Genomic DNA, 22,820 nt, shown 5'->3' on the forward strand with positions numbered 1-22,820 from the left:
CATTGCGACAAGTAAAAAAGCACAGATGATTATTGTAAACATAAAATACTAGTAGTGGCATCTCTGATTAACATATAACATCTGTAGTAGAGAAACAAACCTAATTATTTTATGGTTTGAAGGCTTGATATATTCTTCGATCTCTAACGAATAAATTGCATATAGCGGCGAGAAAAGGAACGAAAAAAATGGAGAGTAGGCAAAAACTGGAGACACTCGAATTAAAAAGAAATATTTTATTAAAAAAACAATACGGCAAACGAATTTACAATTAAGAAATTAAAAAATACTGAACAATAAGACTTCGTCTATATTAACTACTTATTCTATGCAGTAAATCAGTTACATCATTTAAACTGTTCGCCACATAATCTGGATAACACTCTAAATTTTTTAATCTTTCAAGTTCTTCTATTTTCGTTGCTCCAGACAATACCAATAACTTTTTAAATCCACATTTCGCAGCCGTTAACATATCAGTATGCAACCTGAAAACAATTTTTTTTTCAGTGAACACCGTATTAACCACATACATCCTTATTAAAACAACTAAACTATTGTTTAAAATGCAACGTTTCGTTATTATTTAATTAAGACTTTTTCAAGAAACTTAAAAATATAAATTAATGACCATTTAACATTAAAATCCTTGTTCCCACATTATCCTTGCCCAACTTGGACCTTCTTAACATCCTGTGATCCTTCTTAGCGTCACTGGACCTCGCTAGACCTGACCTGGATACATAAAGTACCCTAAATTACTTGTCGTAGCCAAAATTTATATGTAAACCTAGATCTAAGAACCATTGGTACTCGAGATATGAGTGCTAATAGACGTTGCCTTTCATAATATGTAAGGATACTGATTCAAGGAAGCGTAAAGGAGATATAATAAATAATATACGTTTGCTAAAAAATAAAAGTAGTAACATACGAATCGCCAATAAAAAGTATACGATCTGGACTAAATTCTTTCACAGCATTAATAACATATGAGGACATTTCACCAGAAGGTTTTGCAAATTTCACTGGTTCACGACCAGTTGATTTTTTTAACATTTCCAAAAAATTATCGAATCCTAAAAATAAATATAAATTAATTTCAATATTTCGATGAAGAACATTCTCCATTTGAACATACCCATAAATGATACATTCTTTGCAACTGGAATTTTCGGATCTGCAGATCCAAATAAAAATAATACATTGGAATTTGATAATAATAATTGAGCTCGACATAATTTTGCATAATTTATATTTACATCTAAGTCTACAATAACTGCTCCTACATCTGTATTGTGTAATTCAGGCAAAAGTTTATTTAAATCAGCCCATGATTTTATTACTTCATTCTCCTAAAAATAGGATACAATTATTATTATTTTTTTTTTTTTTTTTTTTTTTTTTTTTTAGGCAACTTGTTTTACATAAATGAAACTTTGATTGTATATATCAATACTGTAGTTTTGTTTTCTTTCTTATTTTCTTCATGTTTCATTATTTTAAATACTTGCATTATTCGTTACTCATCCAAAGTTGTTTTCTATCTGATGCAATAAGGGCGTCCGTTACTCATGGGACATTCTGTATTGTAATACAGAGTAAGGTAAGTAATGATAATAGTACAATATCAACAAATTTGATGAAATAATTTGCCTAAGTATATCTTATATCTGAACATACCTTTTTTAAAAGAAATTAAATTTTTGATAAATACATACTTTTGACAAATAAACTTCATAGCCCAATGATTCAAAATATTCAATAGATTTTTGGGAACCAAGTACAAATAGTTTTTTATTGAAATTAATTCGTTTTAAGTATGCTCCAATAACTTTCGTTGTATTTATAAATTCTGTTTCGTAACATTTAATACCATTACTGGAAAACTTTTCAGCCAAATCAATGGCATTGTATGCTGAATTGTTCGTAACAAAATGAATATTTTTCCCAATTGCTCGTAAACCATTAATTGCAGTATCTGCACCGTGTATTTTATCATTGCATAAAAAAATTACACCTGTAAATGTTTCAATGATTACTTGACACTTCTATTAACGATATACATTCACATACGGCAAGTTCCACCTGTAGAAAGAGGTAGGTTTACAAGGGGTGTGGCTAAAGAGATTTATGACACTCCGAGGGTCTAAGGGTGTGTTTTTTAGGCATTTAGAGGTTGGTACATTCATTCCTGTTTCTTATACAATCTTTTAACATGCCAAAATATTTTCGAAAAACACCATTCAGTTGCAAGGAAAAATTGACAAGACTTTTACAAATCTGGGTGAAGATTATTATCTCCCGCTGGAAAAGTGGAAATGTTTTATATTCTCATCTGAAAACCGCTGGCCTGTGAATATAAGTTTGCCTAATTTTTACTGACGAGTAAAGAATCAAAAGTGGGCATCCCGAATTCCTTCCACTTTCTTCTAAATGTATGCTCCTTGAAACAAATTTATGGAACTCATTCTTTCGACAGAAAGACTTTAATAATTGATCTTAACGTAGAATAATTAGACATTGGAATGGCATTCCAAAAAACTTGTTAAAAAGTGACACCACTAGATGTATATTTTTGAATAGTTCTCATTCTAAATAAGCTTCTCTTTTTGTCTTCTCTTCTATTTCCCTGAAGTACTTATTCACTTTTTCCCGTCACAGACAATTCGATTTTCATGAATAAAAATAAACGCAACGAAAAAAGCAGTCCATTTTGAAGAACTCATATCAGAATGATAAAAGAACTATAAATTATTATCAAATTAATCCATTAGACTTTTTTCAGAAATTTGAACAGAAAATTTTAGGGCATTCTCCAAATTAAACTAAGACCACATTCTATTTTTATTGATAGAACCTTTAACAGGTTTCCCGACTATAATTTTAAAAGGCTTCCGAATATAGACTAGTTTGGCATAGCCACTGTTGGTAATTGGAGAAAGCGATCGTTAAATAGCCTAGAAATTCGGCTCCTATGACAAATTTAAACCCAGTGGGCGTGCTTTAGTTTAGAGCGAGTTCAAACTTAAGCACAACCACTGGGTTTCAATAAATATAAATTCAATAATATAGATTTTTTACTTTTTCAATGACACCGTATATTCAATAATACCGCACTGAACATAGGATTTATTATTCCTAATTAAATTTAATAACCCTTGCTTGGAAGTCGGGTAAACACATAGCTTGTGTATGTATTTTCAATCCCCTTTTAATTTCCTTTATTTTGATATCCTACTCGATAGGTTTGGCTACTTTTTTATATTAACATTTCGTGGAGAAAATCCGATATTTTTTTCATACACTTGAGTTTTTAAAACGTATATAACGATACTTTGTCTGTCGAAATCCATTGAGCCGTTTGGAAGAGGTAATAAAGAAATTTACAAACAAGATATGAGCGAAAAATATAAGCACCCCTTGGCAGTCGGGTAAAAATGTTAATTAAATAATTGTATAATTAATATTTACCATCCATATCAAATAAAAAACTATCAAATGAATTGATAAATTCTAATGCTTCCACATTTGTTAACTGATTTATTAATTTATACTTTAATTCCTCACTCATTGTTGTAATTATTAAATTAAATTTTTACAACTGATTATCGTATTTTGATAAACAATACTTGCGGTTCTAAATTGCCAACTAATTATAATATTTATTATAAAATTTCAAATATTCCCATTTTATGTTCATATAAATATATAATAATTATATAAAACATTTTTTTTGTAAAAACTATATTTGTCATAATTTATGATAAGGGATTATATTATAATGCATTTAATAATAAATAAATTTTTTATTTTTAGTGTACACGTGAAATTTCCATTCTAAAAAAAAAAAAAATTCCATTTGTTATTTTCATTGAACGTCCCCACATTTTAATCCTCTTCGTCAATATTTATATCTACACTGAATGGTCTTGAAAATTAAATAAATTCATTTATTTATTTAAAAAAAATTATGATAATACACGCTTTAATTAAGTGCTATCTTTGTATTATAGATACGGCCAAATCCGTCATGATTAATTGACGTGAACATGATTAATTTTTGCATGATACCGAAAACATGCTCCTGAACACAAAAGTGCAGGTTTCCGGTGGGTAACCCGGTAGGATATTGTTGAGTGTATGGCAATTGGATTTGTTTTAAACAAATAGGTAATATTGACAGAATCGCTTCAAAAAAATCCTATTCGTTGTGTGCATAGTCATGGTAGGGACAATAAAATCGTTGCCAGCGCTTCCAGTGAAAAATTTTCTCGATAAAGGAGGCTGTTATGACTAATTTTAGTTCTTTACATGTTAATGTTATAAGAAATGTCAAATTAAAATTACTGTAAAACACTAATTAATTAAACTTAATGCATTAAAAATTGTGAAAATAAGAAATCAAATTGCAAATTAAAATTAAATTATCATAATTATTTATTTAAATTTGTGAGACAATAATATTAAATTTTCAATGTAAGTCATAAATGCAATCTATACAATTATATATGCATCCATACTATTCTATAATTAAAGTAGTGTATCGTTACCATGGAAACGCCTCCAATAAAACTCACGCACGGGGCGAATAGCCGATTCTAGAGCTCGTATGACCAAATTGACTAACGCACTTGCATGAGAATGCATGAGGTCTGGATTCGACTTCTGATGTGAGTGTATTTTTTTCAATTCTCTTTAATGATTATCCAATTTTTTTGGCCAATCAGTGTATTTAAAATAGTTTATATTACCTAAATAATCGATATAAAAATTTTATAAATAGCTTTAGGTAGTTTCGCTAGATATTTGATAAACACTCAACAACGGTTTTATCGTAGTGTTTAACGCATGCATTATTTGAATGATATGCATGTGCTAATTGAGTCATAAAACCAAGATTTTAAATTGGTTTTTAATACCTCTATCATTACCAAATCATGTGTTTGAATGTTTTGATTGTGTTTTTTCTTCATATTCAACCTTCAAGTGATGGTTTCCCCATTTAATCGAAACGTGATTTACTTCGAACGTTTCCAAAAAGTCACATTTTCTTTGGATTATGTTTAAATCGTGTATTGGCATTCTCATTAATTAAATCATAAACTGCCAGCTGTTTTTATTTTTTGGTTTATCACGCAAATTGACAAACATCCAAATCTTGCGTTAATTTTTTAACATCTTTCATAAAAAGAGTGTGCTGTTTATTAAAAATATGGTGGAAGCGCAAATAAATGAATAATATAAGGTAAAAATTGATATGTTATATAATTTAACTGCGTCTCCACCATTTATTTTACAACATATTAAGGACGTTTCCAAAAAATCACATTTTATTATGATCGTCTTTAAATGTATTCTCATAAATGCCCTATATGAGGGATAGGCATCAATATTTCAAAAACCATAATGGTATATATCGAAAAATTTTACTCTTAATTTTCGTCTAATGTCCTAACAGAATCCACGCTCAAAAGCAAGTACCTAATTAGCTAATTACTTAAAACAGTTGGGTTATTTTTTTCTTGAGAGTGCAATTACTTCAATTATCCCTTTCTGTATCCGTGATTGATTTTATTTACTATGTAGTTAACAAACACTCGATAAAAAAATTAGAAATGAAGTGAAATTTTTTCTGGTTACAATCTAAAATAATATAGCTATTTAGTACAAATATAAAAACTTTATAGAATTTATAATTCTTCTTTTGTCAGACTAGATACTTTATTCTCATTGAAGGGCAAAGAATTCCAAAATTGTTTATGCGAAAGAGTGTCAACCGTTTTCAAACTAATTTTCTTTGGCGATTCAATGTGCACATAATCTAATAGATCTTTTGAAGGTGAAACTCGGATTGGTTGAATACTGCCATAAATTGGAACACTGTAAAAAAGAATATATTTTAGAAAAAGATTAAATGAATTTAGTTTTTGAAGAATTCTTACCCGGTTTTAGCAAATGTTAACCAATTTTTTATAATTAGTGATTTCATCAATTTATCATCATTTACTAATTCTTGACAATACGCATAATTTAGTACATAAATTAAATCGTCACTATGACAGACTCCTAAATTTTCTTGCGAATGACTTAATAATATAGAATTACTGTTTGCACCACGATAAGTGAAGTAAATGAAGTAAACAGGGGAAGTTAATGCTTTAGCAAATAACTTTGCGCCTAGTTCTAAAGGTTCAACAAATAATCGATCTCCTATGGCCTGAAAAGAAACAGTATTAGGATTGTATTTTGCTGTAATAGTGTACAATAACTTACTTGAACTAATTCATTGAAAGTGGCCCTGGAAATTTGTTGATTTTTCAAGTAATGAGCCTTAATTTTTTGGGAAATTAATCCATGCTCTGATTTTGGAACTGTATAATTGTAATCAAATAAATATGGAGATAATTCTTCCCATTTTTTTTCAATTTCTGGTAGATATGACGGATCAGAAACAAATTCTGCTCCTGGGTACAACCCTTCATCTCGAACTACTGATATTATTAATGGTACATCGTTAACTTTTCCTTGGCGAAGTATTTCAATTGGACTCTCTGATATAAAGGGATTTGAACCACCTTTTTCAATCACAGGTCCGAAGGGAGAGAATGGATTGTACAAGTAATACTATAATAAAAAGAATTATTATTGAGGAAATTAGACCAACGACAATATTCCTTACCAAAAATAACTTGACTTTCGCTACAATTTGATTTCCTGGACGATAACGCATACACTCAACCATCTCCCTATTTGATTCGGAATTACAACCAAGACTTGCAGCCAATTTTTTAGCTTTTTCTAAGCTACCTTCAGTTTGAGCCCAAGGCATTAAAGCAATTCCACTTTTTGCAATCCCACGATGAAACAAACCAGCGGACATTGGTGATAAATAATGATATGAAACACTGGCTCCGCCAGCAGAATGTCCAGTTATTGTTACAGAATTTGGATTGCCACCAAAATATTGAATATTATCTCTAACCCATTTTAAGGCAGCATTTTGATCTTTTAAGCCATTATTTCCGGGTACTACATCATCTTCTGTGCTTAAAAATCCTAATGGTCCTAGTCGATAATTGAGAGTTACAAAAACAATATTATTTTCTAGTAAATAATGAGGTCTGTTTGTATACGACGTTCGAAACTGGAAACAACCGCCGTGAATAAATACAATAACGTCGAATTGTGCTTTTTGATTCACTTGTGGGGTGTAAACGTTAATATATAGGCAATCCTCTTCTCCTAAAATCGAAAATTTGAGTATTTTAAGATTTTCTACCCAATTACTCCGTATTTATCAGCTTACCATGAACGGGATTTTCTGTGTGAAGTAATAAATGATCATATTGTAGGCATTTAACAGTGTGGTTAGCAATCCACGTACCCTTCCACGGTTTAACTGGTTGCGGTTCCTAAAAAATATATTTACCAATGTTATTTTATGAATCATTCATTATTTTTAAGTGTTGAAATACATACTCTAAATCGATTTTTCCCTAATGGAGGACTAGCATACGGAATTCCTTCAAACGCTGCAAATTCTTTTCCATTAGTTGCCGTATCATAATATCCACGAATTGTTCCACTAGGAATTGTAACTTGAGGATATAATTTTGGAGTTTGTTGTCCTACAAATCAAGATCATAATGTCCATAGAAATACTTCTAACCCAATCAATATAAATTTCAAAGTAACTCATCGGTGTATCGGATTTTGGGCTTTCTAGTTTCATAAAAAAGCCTTAAAATTGGTTAGAAAAACGCCTTTCAAAAACTTTTAGACTGAGATCTCTACATATTTACCTATATATTTATTTGGAAATCGGCTCAATGTTTAGAATCTATAATTCAGACTAAATGAAATGCTTTTAAAATATAGGTAAACAGAAAAGGAAAACTCACCTGACACAATGATTAATGTAAATATTCCAGTAATTAGAATAAAATATAAACTTTTCATTATTATTTTTCAGTTATCACACAATTCTGTATATTCCATTTGTTTCAAACCAAAAATTCAACAGAAATAAAAATATTGACATGAGATAATTTATCAGAATGGCAGAGTTCAGCTTTTAATAAACATTTTATTTTCATAATCATTTTATGAGTAACTAGCTGCACTGCGCCCTGCAGCTTTGTATCCGAGGCTTTATTCAATGAAAATTATTTTTTAATTCTATTTCCACTTTTTAAACAAATTTATTTTTTGCCTGTATGCAAATTTTTTTCGTCTTTTTAATGACAAAACTTCCAAAGAAACTCGAAAAGAAATATTAAGCTGAAATTTTAACAGCAAGTATTTAAATAAAGTATACAGGGTGTCTCAGAAATAACGGACCCTGTTGCATGCTCCCTACACATTCACATACTTGTACAAGAATTCATACATACACACCAACGTAACGTTTAAACTTTCGTGTCTGAATCACGCAGTTTCTACCTATTTTAATTAATAGCTAATTATCCGTGCAATGGATGAATAAATGGTAGAGGACCTTTTATCTTAGAATTTTATTTTCCTATCTGATGCAAAAAGGATGTCCCTTAATTCTGCAACATCCTGTATCAAAGATACTTTATAAATTCAGTTTATCTCAATTTCCAAACTAATTGATTCATTCATTAAGAACTTTAGGAACAGGAAAAATAAATAAAAAAATACAATTTCTATAATAAATCGTTTAGTAAAAATCTTTTTTTTTTTATATTAAGTACAAACAAAATAAACTTCGATTAACCCTAAAAACATTTCTCAAGAACCTTACAATTCTTCTTTGACCTGGATTGTAATTTTATTTTCATCAAATGGTAAAGCATTCCAAAATTGTTTATGCGAAAGAGAATCAGCAGTTTTTACAGAAATTTGCGTTGGAGATTCAAAATGTAAATAATCTAAGGGTCCTTTAGTTTTGGATACAGGTGTAGGTTGAATATTTCCAAAAGTAGGGACACTAAAAATTAAATAAAATACAACTTATAAAAAACTGCTTTCTAGACTCAGCCAATCAAAATTATCTTACCCAGTTTTTGCAAAAGTTATCAAACTATTAATTTGAATCGATTTTGCTAGCTTATCATTTTCTGATGTCAATTCAGGAGTCCACCAGTATTTGAATACATAAATTAAGTCATCGCCATGGCAAACACCAAAATCTTCTACATGTCGACTCAATATTCTCGATTTACTAAGTTCTCCGCGATACGAGAAATACATAAAATATACAGGAGAAGTCATCGCTTTAGCAAATAATTTTGCACCCAATTCAAGGTCTACTACAAATAATCGATCGCCAATAGCCTTGGGAGGAAAAATTTATTATTAAAAGATCAATAATTGAATTTTGGATCTTCTTACTTGAATCAATTCATTGAATGTTGTTCTGGAGACTGGTTGATTTTTCAAGTAGTACGATTTAATCTTTTGAGCAACACTTGCATGCTCAGCTTTTGGAACTGTATAATTATAATCAAATAAATGTGGGGCTAATTCTTCCCATCTCTGCTCAATTTCTGGTAAATATGAAGGATTTGCCATAAATTCTCCACCTGGATATAATCCTTCAGCTTGAGTGGCTGATACAATCAATGGAGCATCATGAACTTTGCCCTGTCGAAGTAAATCATATGGTGCCTCAGATAGGAAGGGATTTAAACCACCTTTTTCAACGACTGGTCCAAATGGTGAGAATGGATTGTACAAATAATGCTACGAAGAAAATCCGATTAAATATTTTACTTTGTTACGATTTTTGGGATTACTTACGAAGAATAATTTGATATTGCTGACTATTTGGTAAGCTGGTCGATAACGCATACAGTCAACCATATCTCGATTAGATATTTGATCACAGCCAACACTTGCCGCTAATTTTTTAGCTTTTTCTAAATTACCTTCAGTTTGAGCCCATGGAACAACAGCAATTCCACTTACAGCATATCCTCGATGGAACAAACCAGCAGACATTGGCGATAAATAATGATAGGAGACACTTGCACCCCCTGCAGAATGTCCAATTATTGTGACAGATTCTGGATTACCACCAAAATATTGAATATTATCTCTAACCCATTTTAAGGCAGCATTTTGATCTTTTAGACCATTATTTCCGGGTACTACATCATCTTCTGTGCTTAAAAATCCTAATGGACCCAGTCGATAGTTGAGAGTTACAAAAACAACATCGTTTTCTAATAAATAATGAGGCTGATTTGTGTATCCTGTGCCAAACATGAAAGCACCCCCATGGATAAACACAATAACGTCCAATAAGGCTGTTTGGCTGACTTGTGGACTATAAACGTTGACATAAAGACAATCTTCTTCGCCTAAAATTGAATGGCATGGTCAGAAACTTGGTTAATTCAGGGTTAATCAGGGCTACAGGGCTACTTCTTTACTCAAAATGGCTTAGCAATTTCAATTGCCAAAAAGTTGGCTGCATTTTCATTTTATCGAAATCCAAACATTCTTATTACTTTAGAATGAACTTACCATAAACAGGATTATCGGTATGAGTCAAAAAGTGATCATATTGTATACATTTCACCGTTGAATTTGCAATCCAAACTCCTTTCCATGGTTTTAACGGTTGAGGTTCCTGCAAAAATACTCAAATTACAGTCAATCTGCAAAAAAAAACTTACATTTCAAAATACTCACGCGAAAACGATATTTTCCTAACGGTGGCCTTGCATATGGAATTCCTTCGAATGCAGCAAATCTTTTCCCATTCGCAGCTGCATCGTAGTATCCACGAACTGTACCACTGGGTATAGTAACTTGTGGAACTAGCGCATTAATTTGTTCTGCAAAAAAATCAAGATGCAGATAAGATTTCTGGCAAAATTTTCATCTAAAAATTAATTTTATTTGGATAACTCCCAGAATACAATGACTATTGTTTTAAGAAAAATATTGTGAAAACAGTAAATAAAAAAAATAAATTAGTTATAAATTAAAAACTTTTTTATCTTATCTTTTTTTAGCAAAATATTTTTAAATTTATTTTAATTTATATTTTGTAAACAGTAGTGATAAACATTTTTGTTTATTTTGTTGAAATCATCACCCGGCTTTTTTTCGACTTGTTAAAAGTAGAATTTAGAGGTGATACGAGCAAATTTGGCATTCTAAATAAGTAATATTAATGATAAATGACTTCTGAAACAGACTACATATCTTTGCGACTTATATAAAGACTAAATATCAAAAAAAGTTTTGCAAGAAAAGGCCAGAAAAATTATTTTTTACTTATATCTTTTATGTTGATTAATCGATATTTTTTCACATTTTCAAATTTTAACGAAAGATACATTGAAATCGACATCAAAGGCCTATTCTTGCAACATATAAAATATGCAAAAAAAGGTTATCATTTTCTTAAATAATTATGATTTTAAAACACCAAAATCCGAGAATATTTCCTAAGTTTCTTTCTTTGCTTGTTTTTGAAATTCACTCCCTAGAAAATTTCTTAATTAATATCAATTTCTTAACTTATTAAAGACCTCAGAAAAATACAAAAATTTAATTGAATTTACAGCACAGCATAGTTTTTATTGATTTTATCCTTTATATTTCAACCCTTGGAAAATCGAATAATCATAAAAATATTTTTTGACCAAATAAACTTAAGATATTAAAGATATAGCGATTACCTGATATTGTTAAAACGATTAATATTAAAAATGACACTTGAACACCAAAACATTTCATTGTTATTCATGTACCGATTATCACTTGTAAAAGATACCAAAATTAACTTAGATAAACGCTACAAAATTTTATATTTATATATCTCATTTTTATAATAGATACTGCAATACACAGTGATTTATCATACCTAATAAAAAAACATACCTTATCATTTCACAATTCCATTACTCTTTAAGGAACAATACAATCATGAAATATCAGTTGAACATTTGCTTACGTCTTTTTTTGTGTATTCTAATATTTGTCTGCTCTAATATTTTCACTCGCAAACACCATTCAATAATAACGTAATCAAACTATTTTTAATTAGCTAGTGCATAATTCTATTCCGGGCATATGTTGGAAATACTGGTTTCAATATATCCATCCATCCCTTTAAATATCGACTGTTGATGCAAACATTCAAATTGCTATTATTAACGAGGCTAGAGTAACTAAAATGATTCTCTCAACACAAATAGATCACCTTCTATAACGATTATGTTATCTAAATGCATTGAAGAAAGTTTAATGTTTCTACAAATCCCTGTAGACCACATAATTGTATACTCAAACTTGTTGTTATAAGATAACAATAATTTCTAAGAGATCATATTCTTTTATTTACCTTTTTTAATATATCTGTGTTTAGAATCTTATTCGAGGAGAGAAAATCCCCGTTGAATATACGACACTATATACAGATTCTAATCAATTTTGTGGGTGGATGGTAGTCAAATTTGAAATTTTAAATGAAAGCTCCTTGCTGTATTTTTTTTTTTTCGAAAATGAGAGTATTTTTGATCAGATATGTTTTAATTTCTTCGAAATAGCTCACTTTGAAGACAAAATCGAATGTATTAAAGCTCATTATCTACTACATTTTTGTACAAAAATTAAAGTCAGTTTAAAAACTCTGCCCACTTTAAATTAAGACAAAAGATTCCCGTCTTAAGCTTTGAAAGTTTAGCAGCTCTTTCCAATAAAAAATTAAAATTCATTAGATATACTTTCATAAGAATAATTTTTTTTAAATGATAGTTTGGGGCAAAAATTAATGTTGAAGTTAGTTTGAAGATCTAAACAAAGTTCCAACACTTAGAAAAATATGTATTCTTTGAATTTACATCAACAAAATACCTATTCATGTTTTGGAATAAAGAAATAATTAACTCAAATCGATTTTCATCTAAAATTTTTTTTTTTGTTTCACTACATCTGACCAGGTTTTTATTTTTAAATTACAGGTTTAAAATTTTTAAAGTAATATTAAATTTAAGTTGTTATTCTCTTTGAAAGGTACCGAATTCCAAAATTCGAAATTCGATAACGATTTACTACTCTTCATTGATATCTTATTTGGATGTTCAATATCTAAATAATTAAAATTCCCATTTTGAATCTTAACAGGTCTATAATCAACACCAGCTATTTTTGGAACACTGAAATCATTCGAAGAAAACCATTATATTTCGAGATAGATTAATGATTTGAATAAAAATAAACGAAAAATGATTTTCCGTAGAATTCGTTTAATTTTACGGCATTTCGATATGAGACCATTTGATTAAAATGCTTTAAATTCGAAACCAAAAATTAAAAATCTTGCAAAAATGAGCATTCTTCGAATTCATAGAAATTGAATGTCCATTTGTTAGGGTAAACAAATAATTAAATTAACTCAATTTTATTATATCTAAAAATTATTTTTATTAGTTAGCTAAAGCACGTAATTTTTTTACAAATTAGTTGAGAGAACAAAGTTTTTATTTTCATTTAGTGGTAAGGAATTCCAAAAATCGAAATTCGATAACGATTTACTACTCTTCATTGATATCTTATTTGGATGTTCAATATCTAAATAATTAAAATTTCCATTTTGAATCTTAACAGGTCTATAATCCACACCAGCTACTCTTGGAACACTGAAATCATTCGAAGAAAATCATTATATTTCCAGACAGATTAATGATTTGAATAAACATAAACGAAAAATGATTTTCCGTTATAATTCGTTTAATATTAAATCAATTGTATTTCGATATGAGATCATTTTGATTAAAAGGTCCTAGATTTGTAGCCAAAATTATATAAAATACAAATCAAATTTGTGGAATTTTATGGTCTTTTAATCGGAATAGAATTTTTTTTCGCATTTCTTAAAAAAAATTTAAAAATACCGTAAAAGTGATGACATAAACCACTTTAAACTACTAATTAGACAGAGAGGTCGGACATAGTATTTGACGTCATCTACTATGTTTGCCGTAAGAACTCCATGTTAAATTCTGTTTTGCTAGAAAGGGATACAAACTAGTCTTTGAAGACTTTCTCTTGATTGTTTTTATAGTTACTCGAAAAATAATTTTTCACTGCTCTTTGCTACATGAATGAGCTTTTATTAAAGCTAAAAAAATATCATACCAATGCCCTTTTCATGCCATAAGTTACAGAGACATAAAAATTCACGAAAAATCATTTGTCATAAATTTTATAAAAAAATTTAATCATTTTTTACCTAGTTTTGGCAAATGTTAACCATAAATGTGTCATAATTTCCGTCATTTTTTGAGAATCTTTGGATTTTAAAGGTGGAGTGTAAGTGAATGGTAAAACATACATACTATCATCACAATGACTCACACCCAAATTAGCATTAACATGACTAATTTTTTGGGAAAAACTATATTCACCACGATAATTAAAATATTGGAAATATACAGGTGACTTTATAGCATTAATGAATAATCGAATGGTTTCTTCAATAGTTGCAATAAATAAACGATCTGTAAATATCTGAAACAAACACAATACATGTTATTTACGAACTTAAGGTAGTATATCAGTATCAAAGGTAGTATATCAGGTCACAGTTAACCAATTTTTAAGCCAAATTTTTGAACAATTTTAAGCATTGCTTAAACAAAATCTTCCTACCTGAACAAACGGTACAAAATTTTCAGTTGAAATTGCTTTATCCTTTAAGTAATATCGTCTAATGTTTCGTGAAACTTCATCTCGTCTATGTTCTGGTACTGTAAAGTTAAAGTCTAAAAGATGTGGCGCCAATGAAAACCATTTATTATTGATATCTGATAAATATCGTTGATTGCTAATAAATTCACCAGCTGGATATAAACCTTCAGCTTGTGATACAGAAAATATGATAGGAATATCTTGTATTTTTCCTTCTTTCATTAATTTATACGGTGCTTCAGCTAAAAATGGATTGTTACCACCTTTCTCAATAGTTGGACCAAATGGTGAAAATGGATTATATAAATATCCTAAAAATTTTTTGACATTTGACACAATATTTTGTGCAGGTCTGGTTCTCAAACAGTTGATCAACTCTTTAGTAGTGTCATCATAACATCCAACACTGTTTCCGAGGATTTTTGCTTTTTCGAGATTATTTTCGGAAAATGCCCATGGATTTAATGCCGATCCACTTTGTGCAAATCCACGGGTGAATAAATTTTTAGACCATGAGGACATGTAATGGTAAGTGACACTAGCACCTCCAGCAGACATTCCTGTTAATGTTATCGAATTTGGATTTCCACCAAAATGTGCTATTTTGTCTTTGATCCATCTAAGTGCCACTGCTTGATCTTTAAGCCCGTTATTACCAGGGCAAACACTATCTTCAGTACTTAAAAATCCTAATGGTCCTAGTCTATAATTTATAGTTATATATATGACACGATTTTCGAGTAATATTTCTGGGCCCCAAACATGGCCAGTACCAAACATAAATGCACCGCCATGAATATGCACAATGACATCCAATGGTTCCGTCCAAATTATTTTTGCTGGAGTGTATATATTTAAGTACAGGCAATCTTCTTGTCCTAAGAACAGAAAAATTCACTTCAATTATCCAAAAATTTATATTGGAAGTTAAAATATTTTATTAATACGAACCAACAGTCTCATATCCAAAATGGGAATGTTGTAAACATTTAACCGTTTGATTAGCAATCCAAATTCCTCGCCATTCAGTCACAGGTTGTGGTTCCTAATAAAATTTTATACATATGTCAACTTTAAAAATCACTCTGAATTCAAATCTAAAATTAAACTGGGTAATCACGGTGTGATTTGATTAGTGTCCCAAGATCTTTGCCTAACTAGTACTACTGGCTATCTATAACTCAGCAAAAACTATAGCGATACTTCCAAGAATGAGATTCTTCATTAATTAAAGAATGTAACACATTCTCACATTCTGAATGTTTTTTTTATTTTTATCATTTACTAATAATAAAGGTCCTTCGGGTCAAAATTTCCCATGTATATAATAATAAATATCTACCTGAAATCGAAGTTCTCCAACTGGTGGCTTTGCGTATGGTATTCCTTCAAATGCTGCAAAGGTTTTGCCATTATGCGCAGTTTTGTAATATCCTTCAATTTCTCCTTCGGGTACAGTTATTCTTGGATATCGATTACCCTCAACAGCTGTATACAATATAGAAAATACAATTCTTGCCTATTAGTTTTAAAATCTATGAAAACTTACCAATAATAATAAAAAATATCAGAAAACAACCAAATTTCGAACTGCCTTCCATGATTATCAATTTGCTTTTAGATAAACAAATTGAGTGACACAATTCGAGAATTTTTATTTTCAAATATTTATTATTTTACTCCAATTTAAAAAAAAAAGTTGTACTAAGAGTTTCACTTTTAATCAAGGAAGATTTGATATTAAAATACAAATACATTCCTCAAGGTCACCAATCTTTCGCATGCTATAAGCTTTGTGTTTTGGTGATTATCATCGTCATCTGGAGACTTCGTATTTTATGCTTTGTTAAGGAGGATCTCTCACCAGTAATAGAAAAAAATAAATTAGTAGAAAATAAACCAAATTTTTAGTATGTTGTAGTTAACGATACATATTATTAAATCAAAAAAAAATTTGGGTATCTTATCGATCAATTAAGAGAGTAATTAATTAATTAAAAATACACTAAATAACATAGCATGATATGAGGATGATTATGTTGTTTAGTGTATTTTTAATTAATTAATTACTCTCCTAATTGATCGATAAGATACCCAAATTTTTTTTTTTTTATTTAATAATATGTATCGTTAACTACAACATACTAAAAATTTGGATCATTTTCTACTAATCCTCCTTAGCCATGGATATTTGTCGCTTTTTATGTAAACGTGCTGACTCCTAACTCAAATCAAATCAAATCTAGGAGCACCATAAAAAAGCTTAGTTACATTATCAATTCTGAAATTCCTAGTACAAGAATGGCTTTTGACCTTACTATATTTCTTATCTTTCGATTTTTTGTAAATTTATGATAAACAGTTTCAGAATAATATTACATTTCAATTAAAATGGGCTGGGGTAAATTAAATAAATTAAAATGGCCTACATAAATACTTGCACTGCAAATTTTATACTCTGTATATATATGCAATATATATCAAGGTATACTAATTTTAATCCCAAGTTTGAAACGCTTATAAAATTGATGATACGAACAAAATTCTGGTACTCCATTGGTATATCTAATAATATTTAATGATATATCTTTTTTCGATGGGTCAATTGAAGGTTACTCGATGAATAAAAATTGTGATTCGTGATAATAGTACATGAAACAATGTAAAATCAAAAAATATTTATTACTATTTATTTTAAAGTTATACAAATTCAATTATTTATAATTAATCCAAAAATCATAATTCGCCAACGTTTTCGCCGTTTTCATTGTAAGTTTTGTTGGTGATTCAACATCCAAATAATTAAACTCTCCATTTAGATTAACATCCAAACGTTCGGGTTCAAAATCTCCAAATTTAACATCCCTGAAAAATATAAACAAATGAAATAAAATTCTCAAAACAGTTTAGATTGTTTCTTACCCTGTTTTTGCAAAATTTATCCATAAGTTTGTCATTAATTCTTTCATTTGATCAAACTCATCAAATTTTGTCTCAACTCCGTGATATTTAGTGATGTACAACATATCATCTGCATGAGATACTCCATGAATTTCCCCATCGCTTGGCATTAATTGTGAGAAACTAACGGGTGCAGTATAGTTAAAATAATAAAAATAAACACGTGATTTCATAGCTTTTGCAAATAATTTCGCTGTTTCCTCTAAAGTTGCACCAAAAAGACGATCTGACACTATCTACAAAACAGTATTCTCGTAATTAAATTACCTTTCTTTTTATACCAATTTCTATTGGGCAACAGATCGGTGTAGTTACCTATATTGACTTACCTGTTCATACCGTAGGTAACTACACCGATCTGATGCCGATCTAACACCGTCTTTTAAAAACCCAAAATCGTTTTAATAAACTTGTTGTTACCTGGAGAAATTTCGGGAACGTTTCTTTTGAAATTGTTTCACCATTCAAATATTTCTCCCGAATTTCTTGAGCAAAAGATTCCCGTTGATCTTTGGGTACAGTGTAGTTGTAGTCTAAAATATGTGGAGCCAACTCATTCCATTTTTCATCGATTTCTTGTAAGATTTTTGGATCTGAGGTGAATTCAGCGGCAGGATAAAGACCTTCATCTTTTGTCATTGATATTATCAGCGGTAAATCTTGCACTTTTCCCTGTTGTAGAATTTCAAGTGGTTCTTGTGATAAGAAAGGATTATGGCCAGCTTTTTCAACTACTGGTCCAAATGGTGAAAATGGGTTATACATATATCCCTAAAAAAATGAATAGGTATATACATTAGTAAGAAAATTACGACTTAATTTGAAAGGAGTTTAAGTTTTTTAGGTTTTTTTAGCAATGGGAGACGTTGCACTTTGCTCTGATAGATTTACACAATACTCGCCCTCTTCAGTGGCAAACCAAAGATGTCATCCAGGCGCCTCCTTCTGTTGTGTATCAGAAAACTGCGGCAAAAATGCATTCTAAAAGAAATTCTGTATAATCGTTAATCGTGATATCCAACTTCATCCAAGACTCGGAATCTGTAGGTGTTCTAACTTTGTAAGAGGGTCGATTTCGCTAACCATGTCACCAGTTGTCGCATTTTTGTCCAAACTTCCCTGTGGGCTGTATGTACTGATACCCGTAGGTAGGTGGAAAGGTATGCATAACTTTTTTAGAAGGTAAGATGAAAATTCGAAAATAACACTTTACTTTTCCCGGATATAAAATAAAGTCTCAATAAAGCACTTACCATAAAAAATTCAACAGCTTTTGCAATTTGATATGCAGGCCGCCTTTTCAGACACTTTACCATTTGTTCAATTGTATCTACATCACATCCAACATTTGCAGCTAAGAAATTGGCTTTCTCCAATGAATTTTCTGCAAATGCCCAAGGATTTAGTGCACTACCACTAACCGCAATTCCACGATTAAATAATCCAGCCGACCACTGAGACATATAATGATATGTTACACTCGCCCCTCCTGCTGAAAGTCCCGTTAGCGTAATTGATTCCGGATTACCACCAAAATATTTTATATTCTCAAAGATCCATTTAAGCGCCACAGCTTGATCCTTTAAACCATTATTGCCAGGTACAATATCATCTTCAGTGCTTAAAAATCCAAATGGACCAACACGATAATTAAAATTAATGAAAATCACATTTTTCTCTAGTAAATATTCTGGACCCCAAAAATGACCAGCTCCAAACATAAAAGCACCGCCATGTATATGTACAATCACATCCAAAGCAGCATTTGAATCAATATTTTTTGGGGTATAAATGTACAGATATAAACAATCTTCCTCCCCTAAAAAGATAAATTAGGAATATAGATTTTTTGCCTCTTCAATGGCTTAAAACGTATTCGAAAGGTCAAAAGGCTTGAAAAGTGGGTACACTATAACTTTCTGCAACCGGGCCAAACCATCACAGGGGATGCTTATTGTGAGGAAATCTACGAAATGCACCGAAAATTTAGCAGTATGCAGCACTAGTCAACAGAAGAGGACTGATCCTGCTCCACGACAACGACATTCACACATTTCACAAATCGCTAGGTCCTGGGTTTTCTGGGTCCTTGATTGGATGAATATAGATTTAAAAAATTATAATTACCATCGACTTTTCTAAATTCCTGATCAGGTAAATGATCATATTGTATACATTTTGTTGTTTGATTCGCAATCCAAGTTCCTTTCCAAGGTACTAAGGGACGAGGGGCCTATCAATTTAATACAATTATTTTTTTTTTATAGAAATTACATTACTTTAATAAAATTTACCTCAAATCGATACTTTCCCGTTGGCGGCAAAGCGTAAGGTATACCTTCATAAGCCGTAAAAACCTGTCCATTAGTTGCTGTTTTATAAAATCCTTTTACGATACCAAATGGAGTTTGTACTTCTGGTAATTGAAAATCTTCTCCAGATATTTTAGGCGTTACTAAAAAGACGTGCGTATATTTTAAATTTTTTGAATAGTTAGAATAGAAAAAACTCACCACCAATTAAACAAAATAACAAAATTTTAAAACTGTTCTCCATTTTCACTCACTTGTGGTTGATTTATTAATAAATATTTCAAAATAAAACAATACTATCTTAAAAAAGTCTTTATTTATCTTAGAAAAGATTTTTTTCAAATAAAGTACATACATTAGGTTGTGTGATATCCATAGACTTGCATAATGTGTGTATTAGAGCAAGAGCCCGCTTCGGCCAGACGCACATCATTTCATAAAACCCTAAAGTTTATCTGCGCACGTCACCAACACAGGTAAGAACGATGAGCGACTATGTAGTTTAGGTAGTGGTTACCTTGGCAGGTAACAGGTAACAAAGGTGTAAAAAACAGCACCTCAAGTACATTAAGACATAAAGCTCTATTTTTTTACATTTGCTTCAGAATAATATTTAAAATGACGTCATCCATTGCCAGACACTTAGTATAGTTTCAACCCCCTGCCGGACACCCCCAAACTCTAAAAAATTGTGATTACACTTACATTATAGTATAAAAGCTGAATTTATTATATGTTTCTTGGGGGGCTATGAAAAGAAGTTACCCCAGTAGCCGGACAGTTTTCAAGGTTTTTTCCATCTTGCTAGAGGCCTTGAGAGTCCGCCGTCGGTGCGAGCGCGAGGCAATATATATTCAGGCGGGTTTGAGTGAAATTTCTCAAAAATATTAACAAAACTCGAAAAATTTATGGATTACTTTTTATACCATGTATGAAATATACATAGTATATTAAGTTTAGTCCCAAGTTTGTAACGCTTAAAAATAATGATGTTAGGAAAAAAATTTTGTCATAGGTATTCATAAAATCACCTTATTAGTCCATTTCCGGTTGTCCGTCCGTCCGTCCGTCCGTCTGTGGACACGATAACTCAAAAACGAAAAAAGATATCGAGTTGAAATTTTTACAGGGTACTCAGGACGTAAAAAGTGAGGTCAAGTTCGTAAATGAGCATCATAGGTCAATTGGGTCTTGGGTCCGTAGGACCCATCTTGTAAACCGTTAGAGATAGAACAAAAGTTAAAATGTAAAAAATGTTCCTTATCAAAAATTAAACAACTTTTGTTTGAAACATTTTTTCGTAAACATCACTGTTTACCCGTGAGGGCGCCAATTAGGCGGAAATTTTATAATATGTACTATACTTGATTATCAGTTATGTATGTGTCACATGTTTGTATGCGTAATGTGATAAAGAAATCAACACTGACTATGCATGGTATTTCAACAATTTACTCAGTCAATTGTTTGTTTTCACTTGTTTAGATTTGTTTTTTTATTAAACTCACCATCTCACTTAAACCCGCCTGAATATATATTGCCTCGCGCTCGCACCGACGGCGGACTCTCAAGGCCTCTGGCAAGATGGAAAAAACCTTGAAAACTGTCCGGCTTCTGGGGTAACTTCTTTTCATAGCCCCCCAAGAAACATATATAAAATTCAGCTTTTATACTATAATGTAAGTGTAATCACAATTTTTTAGAGTTTGGGGGTGTCCGGCAGGGGGTTGAAACTATACTAAGTGTCTGGCAATGGATGACGTCATTTTAAATATTATTCTGAAGCAAATGTAAAAAAATAGAGCTTTATGTCTTAATGTACTTGAGGTGCTGTTTTTTACACCTTTGTTACCTGTTACCTGCCAAGGTAACCACTACCTAAACTACATAGTCGCTCATCGTTCTTACCTGTGTTGGTGACGTGCGCAGATAAACTTTAGGGTTTTATGAAATGATGTGCGTCTGGCCGAAGCGGGCTCTTGGACTATATGGTTCATACAGATAAGTAAAGCATATAATTTTTGAATTAAACATTTAACAAAACTTTCGTGATAAGTTTAAAACTAACTCGACCCGTGAGGAATTCCTCAGTACAGAAATTTATATATATATATATATATATATATATATATATATATATATATATATATATATATATATATATATATAAGAATGGAAACTGACTGATCGATCAAAGCACAGCTGTAACACACACGTTCCATAAGTAACTTGGGTGAGCACTAAGAAGGGATTTTTAGAAATTCATCCCTTAAAGGGCATGCCAGGGTAATGTTGACCTAACAAGTAAGGTTAATTTAATGATTGGATGCAGAGTTTCTGAGATATCGCAATATTTGAATCGATTTTGGTCCGTATCTCAAAAACTATTCGACCAGTCATCAAATGCACCCGATTTTTGTATTTTTTGGGTCAAAATTACCTTATATACTGAGTTTTATCGAAATCGGAGATAAGAAAAATGTCTCGATTTTTCGAAATTTTTTTAAGGGGTATCCCTTTGAAAAAATCAAGGAAAACGGAAAAAAATTGTGTCTTTTGGAATCTGATGAAACTCGGTGGGTAAGGTAATTTTGATCCAAAAATTATAAAAATCAGGTTTATTTAATGATTGGATGCAGAGTTTCTGAGATATGGCAATATTTAGATTGATTTTGGTCCGTATGTCACAAACTATTCGACCAGTCATCAAAGGCACCCGATTTTCGTCCTTTTTGGGTCAAAAATATCATATATACTGATTTTTATCGAAATTGGAGATACAACAATTTTTCGATTTTTTGCAATTTTTTTAAGGGTACCCCTTTAAAAAAATCGAGAAAATCGCAAAAAAAAATTTTCTTTTGGAATTTG

The 22,820-nt window shown here is 30.7% G+C and overlaps 5 protein-coding genes across 6 annotated transcripts; all 5 read right to left on the bottom strand.

Moving 5' to 3' along the window:
• Positions 1-313: 313 nt before the first annotated feature.
• Positions 314-3,618, bottom strand: LOC123298923 (phosphoglycolate phosphatase 1A, chloroplastic-like). Its single transcript, XM_044881023.1, has 5 exons — positions 3,475-3,618; positions 1,722-2,020; positions 1,142-1,355; positions 935-1,079; positions 314-488 (listed from the first exon to the last, which is right to left on the bottom strand). The coding sequence occupies exons 1-5, from the start codon at positions 3,572-3,574 to the stop codon at positions 314-316; spliced, it is 933 nt and encodes a 310-aa protein (XP_044736958.1). The 5' UTR covers positions 3,575-3,618.
• Positions 3,619-5,646: 2,028 nt separating this feature from the next.
• On the bottom strand, positions 5,647-8,027 carry LOC123297235 (venom carboxylesterase-6-like). The gene is made up of 7 exons (XM_044878818.1): positions 7,905-8,027; positions 7,483-7,631; positions 7,310-7,415; positions 6,683-7,245; positions 6,277-6,627; positions 5,946-6,220; positions 5,647-5,883 (listed from the first exon to the last, which is right to left on the bottom strand). Exons 1-7 carry the CDS (start codon positions 7,960-7,962, stop codon positions 5,694-5,696), a joined length of 1,692 nt encoding a protein of 563 aa, XP_044734753.1. The 5' UTR covers positions 7,963-8,027; the 3' UTR covers positions 5,647-5,693.
• A 658-nt stretch (positions 8,028-8,685) lies between these two features.
• LOC123297234 (venom carboxylesterase-6-like) lies at positions 8,686-11,772 on the bottom strand. The gene is made up of 7 exons (XM_044878816.1): positions 11,664-11,772; positions 10,666-10,811; positions 10,498-10,603; positions 9,769-10,331; positions 9,361-9,711; positions 9,026-9,303; positions 8,686-8,956 (listed from the first exon to the last, which is right to left on the bottom strand). The coding sequence occupies exons 1-7, from the start codon at positions 11,719-11,721 to the stop codon at positions 8,767-8,769; spliced, it is 1,692 nt and encodes a 563-aa protein (XP_044734751.1). The 5' UTR covers positions 11,722-11,772; the 3' UTR covers positions 8,686-8,766.
• Positions 11,773-12,928: 1,156 nt separating this feature from the next.
• On the bottom strand, positions 12,929-16,352 carry LOC123297342 (venom carboxylesterase-6-like). 2 transcript variants are annotated; one of them, XM_044878959.1, is made up of 6 exons: positions 16,226-16,352; positions 16,019-16,164; positions 15,628-15,721; positions 14,638-15,554; positions 14,219-14,496; positions 12,929-13,142 (listed from the first exon to the last, which is right to left on the bottom strand). In XM_044878959.1, the coding sequence occupies exons 1-6, from the start codon at positions 16,275-16,277 to the stop codon at positions 12,959-12,961; spliced, it is 1,671 nt and encodes a 556-aa protein (XP_044734894.1). In that variant the 5' UTR covers positions 16,278-16,352; the 3' UTR covers positions 12,929-12,958. The 2 variants fall into 2 exon arrangements, with proteins under 2 accessions (XP_044734894.1, XP_044734893.1); XM_044878958.1 differs by lacking the exon at positions 12,929-13,142 and adding an exon at positions 13,432-13,625.
• A 1,038-nt stretch (positions 16,353-17,390) lies between these two features.
• On the bottom strand, positions 17,391-20,307 carry LOC123298924 (venom carboxylesterase-6-like). The gene is made up of 7 exons (XM_044881024.1): positions 20,151-20,307; positions 19,932-20,092; positions 19,765-19,870; positions 18,891-19,456; positions 18,058-18,408; positions 17,599-17,873; positions 17,391-17,541 (listed from the first exon to the last, which is right to left on the bottom strand). Exons 1-7 carry the CDS (start codon positions 20,191-20,193, stop codon positions 17,391-17,393), a joined length of 1,653 nt encoding a protein of 550 aa, XP_044736959.1. The 5' UTR covers positions 20,194-20,307.
• Positions 20,308-22,820: the final 2,513 nt, after the last annotated feature.

Source organism: Chrysoperla carnea, chromosome 4, assembly GCF_905475395.1.
Source record: "Chrysoperla carnea chromosome 4, inChrCarn1.1, whole genome shotgun sequence".
Taxonomy (NCBI): Eukaryota; Metazoa; Arthropoda; class Insecta; order Neuroptera; family Chrysopidae; genus Chrysoperla; species Chrysoperla carnea.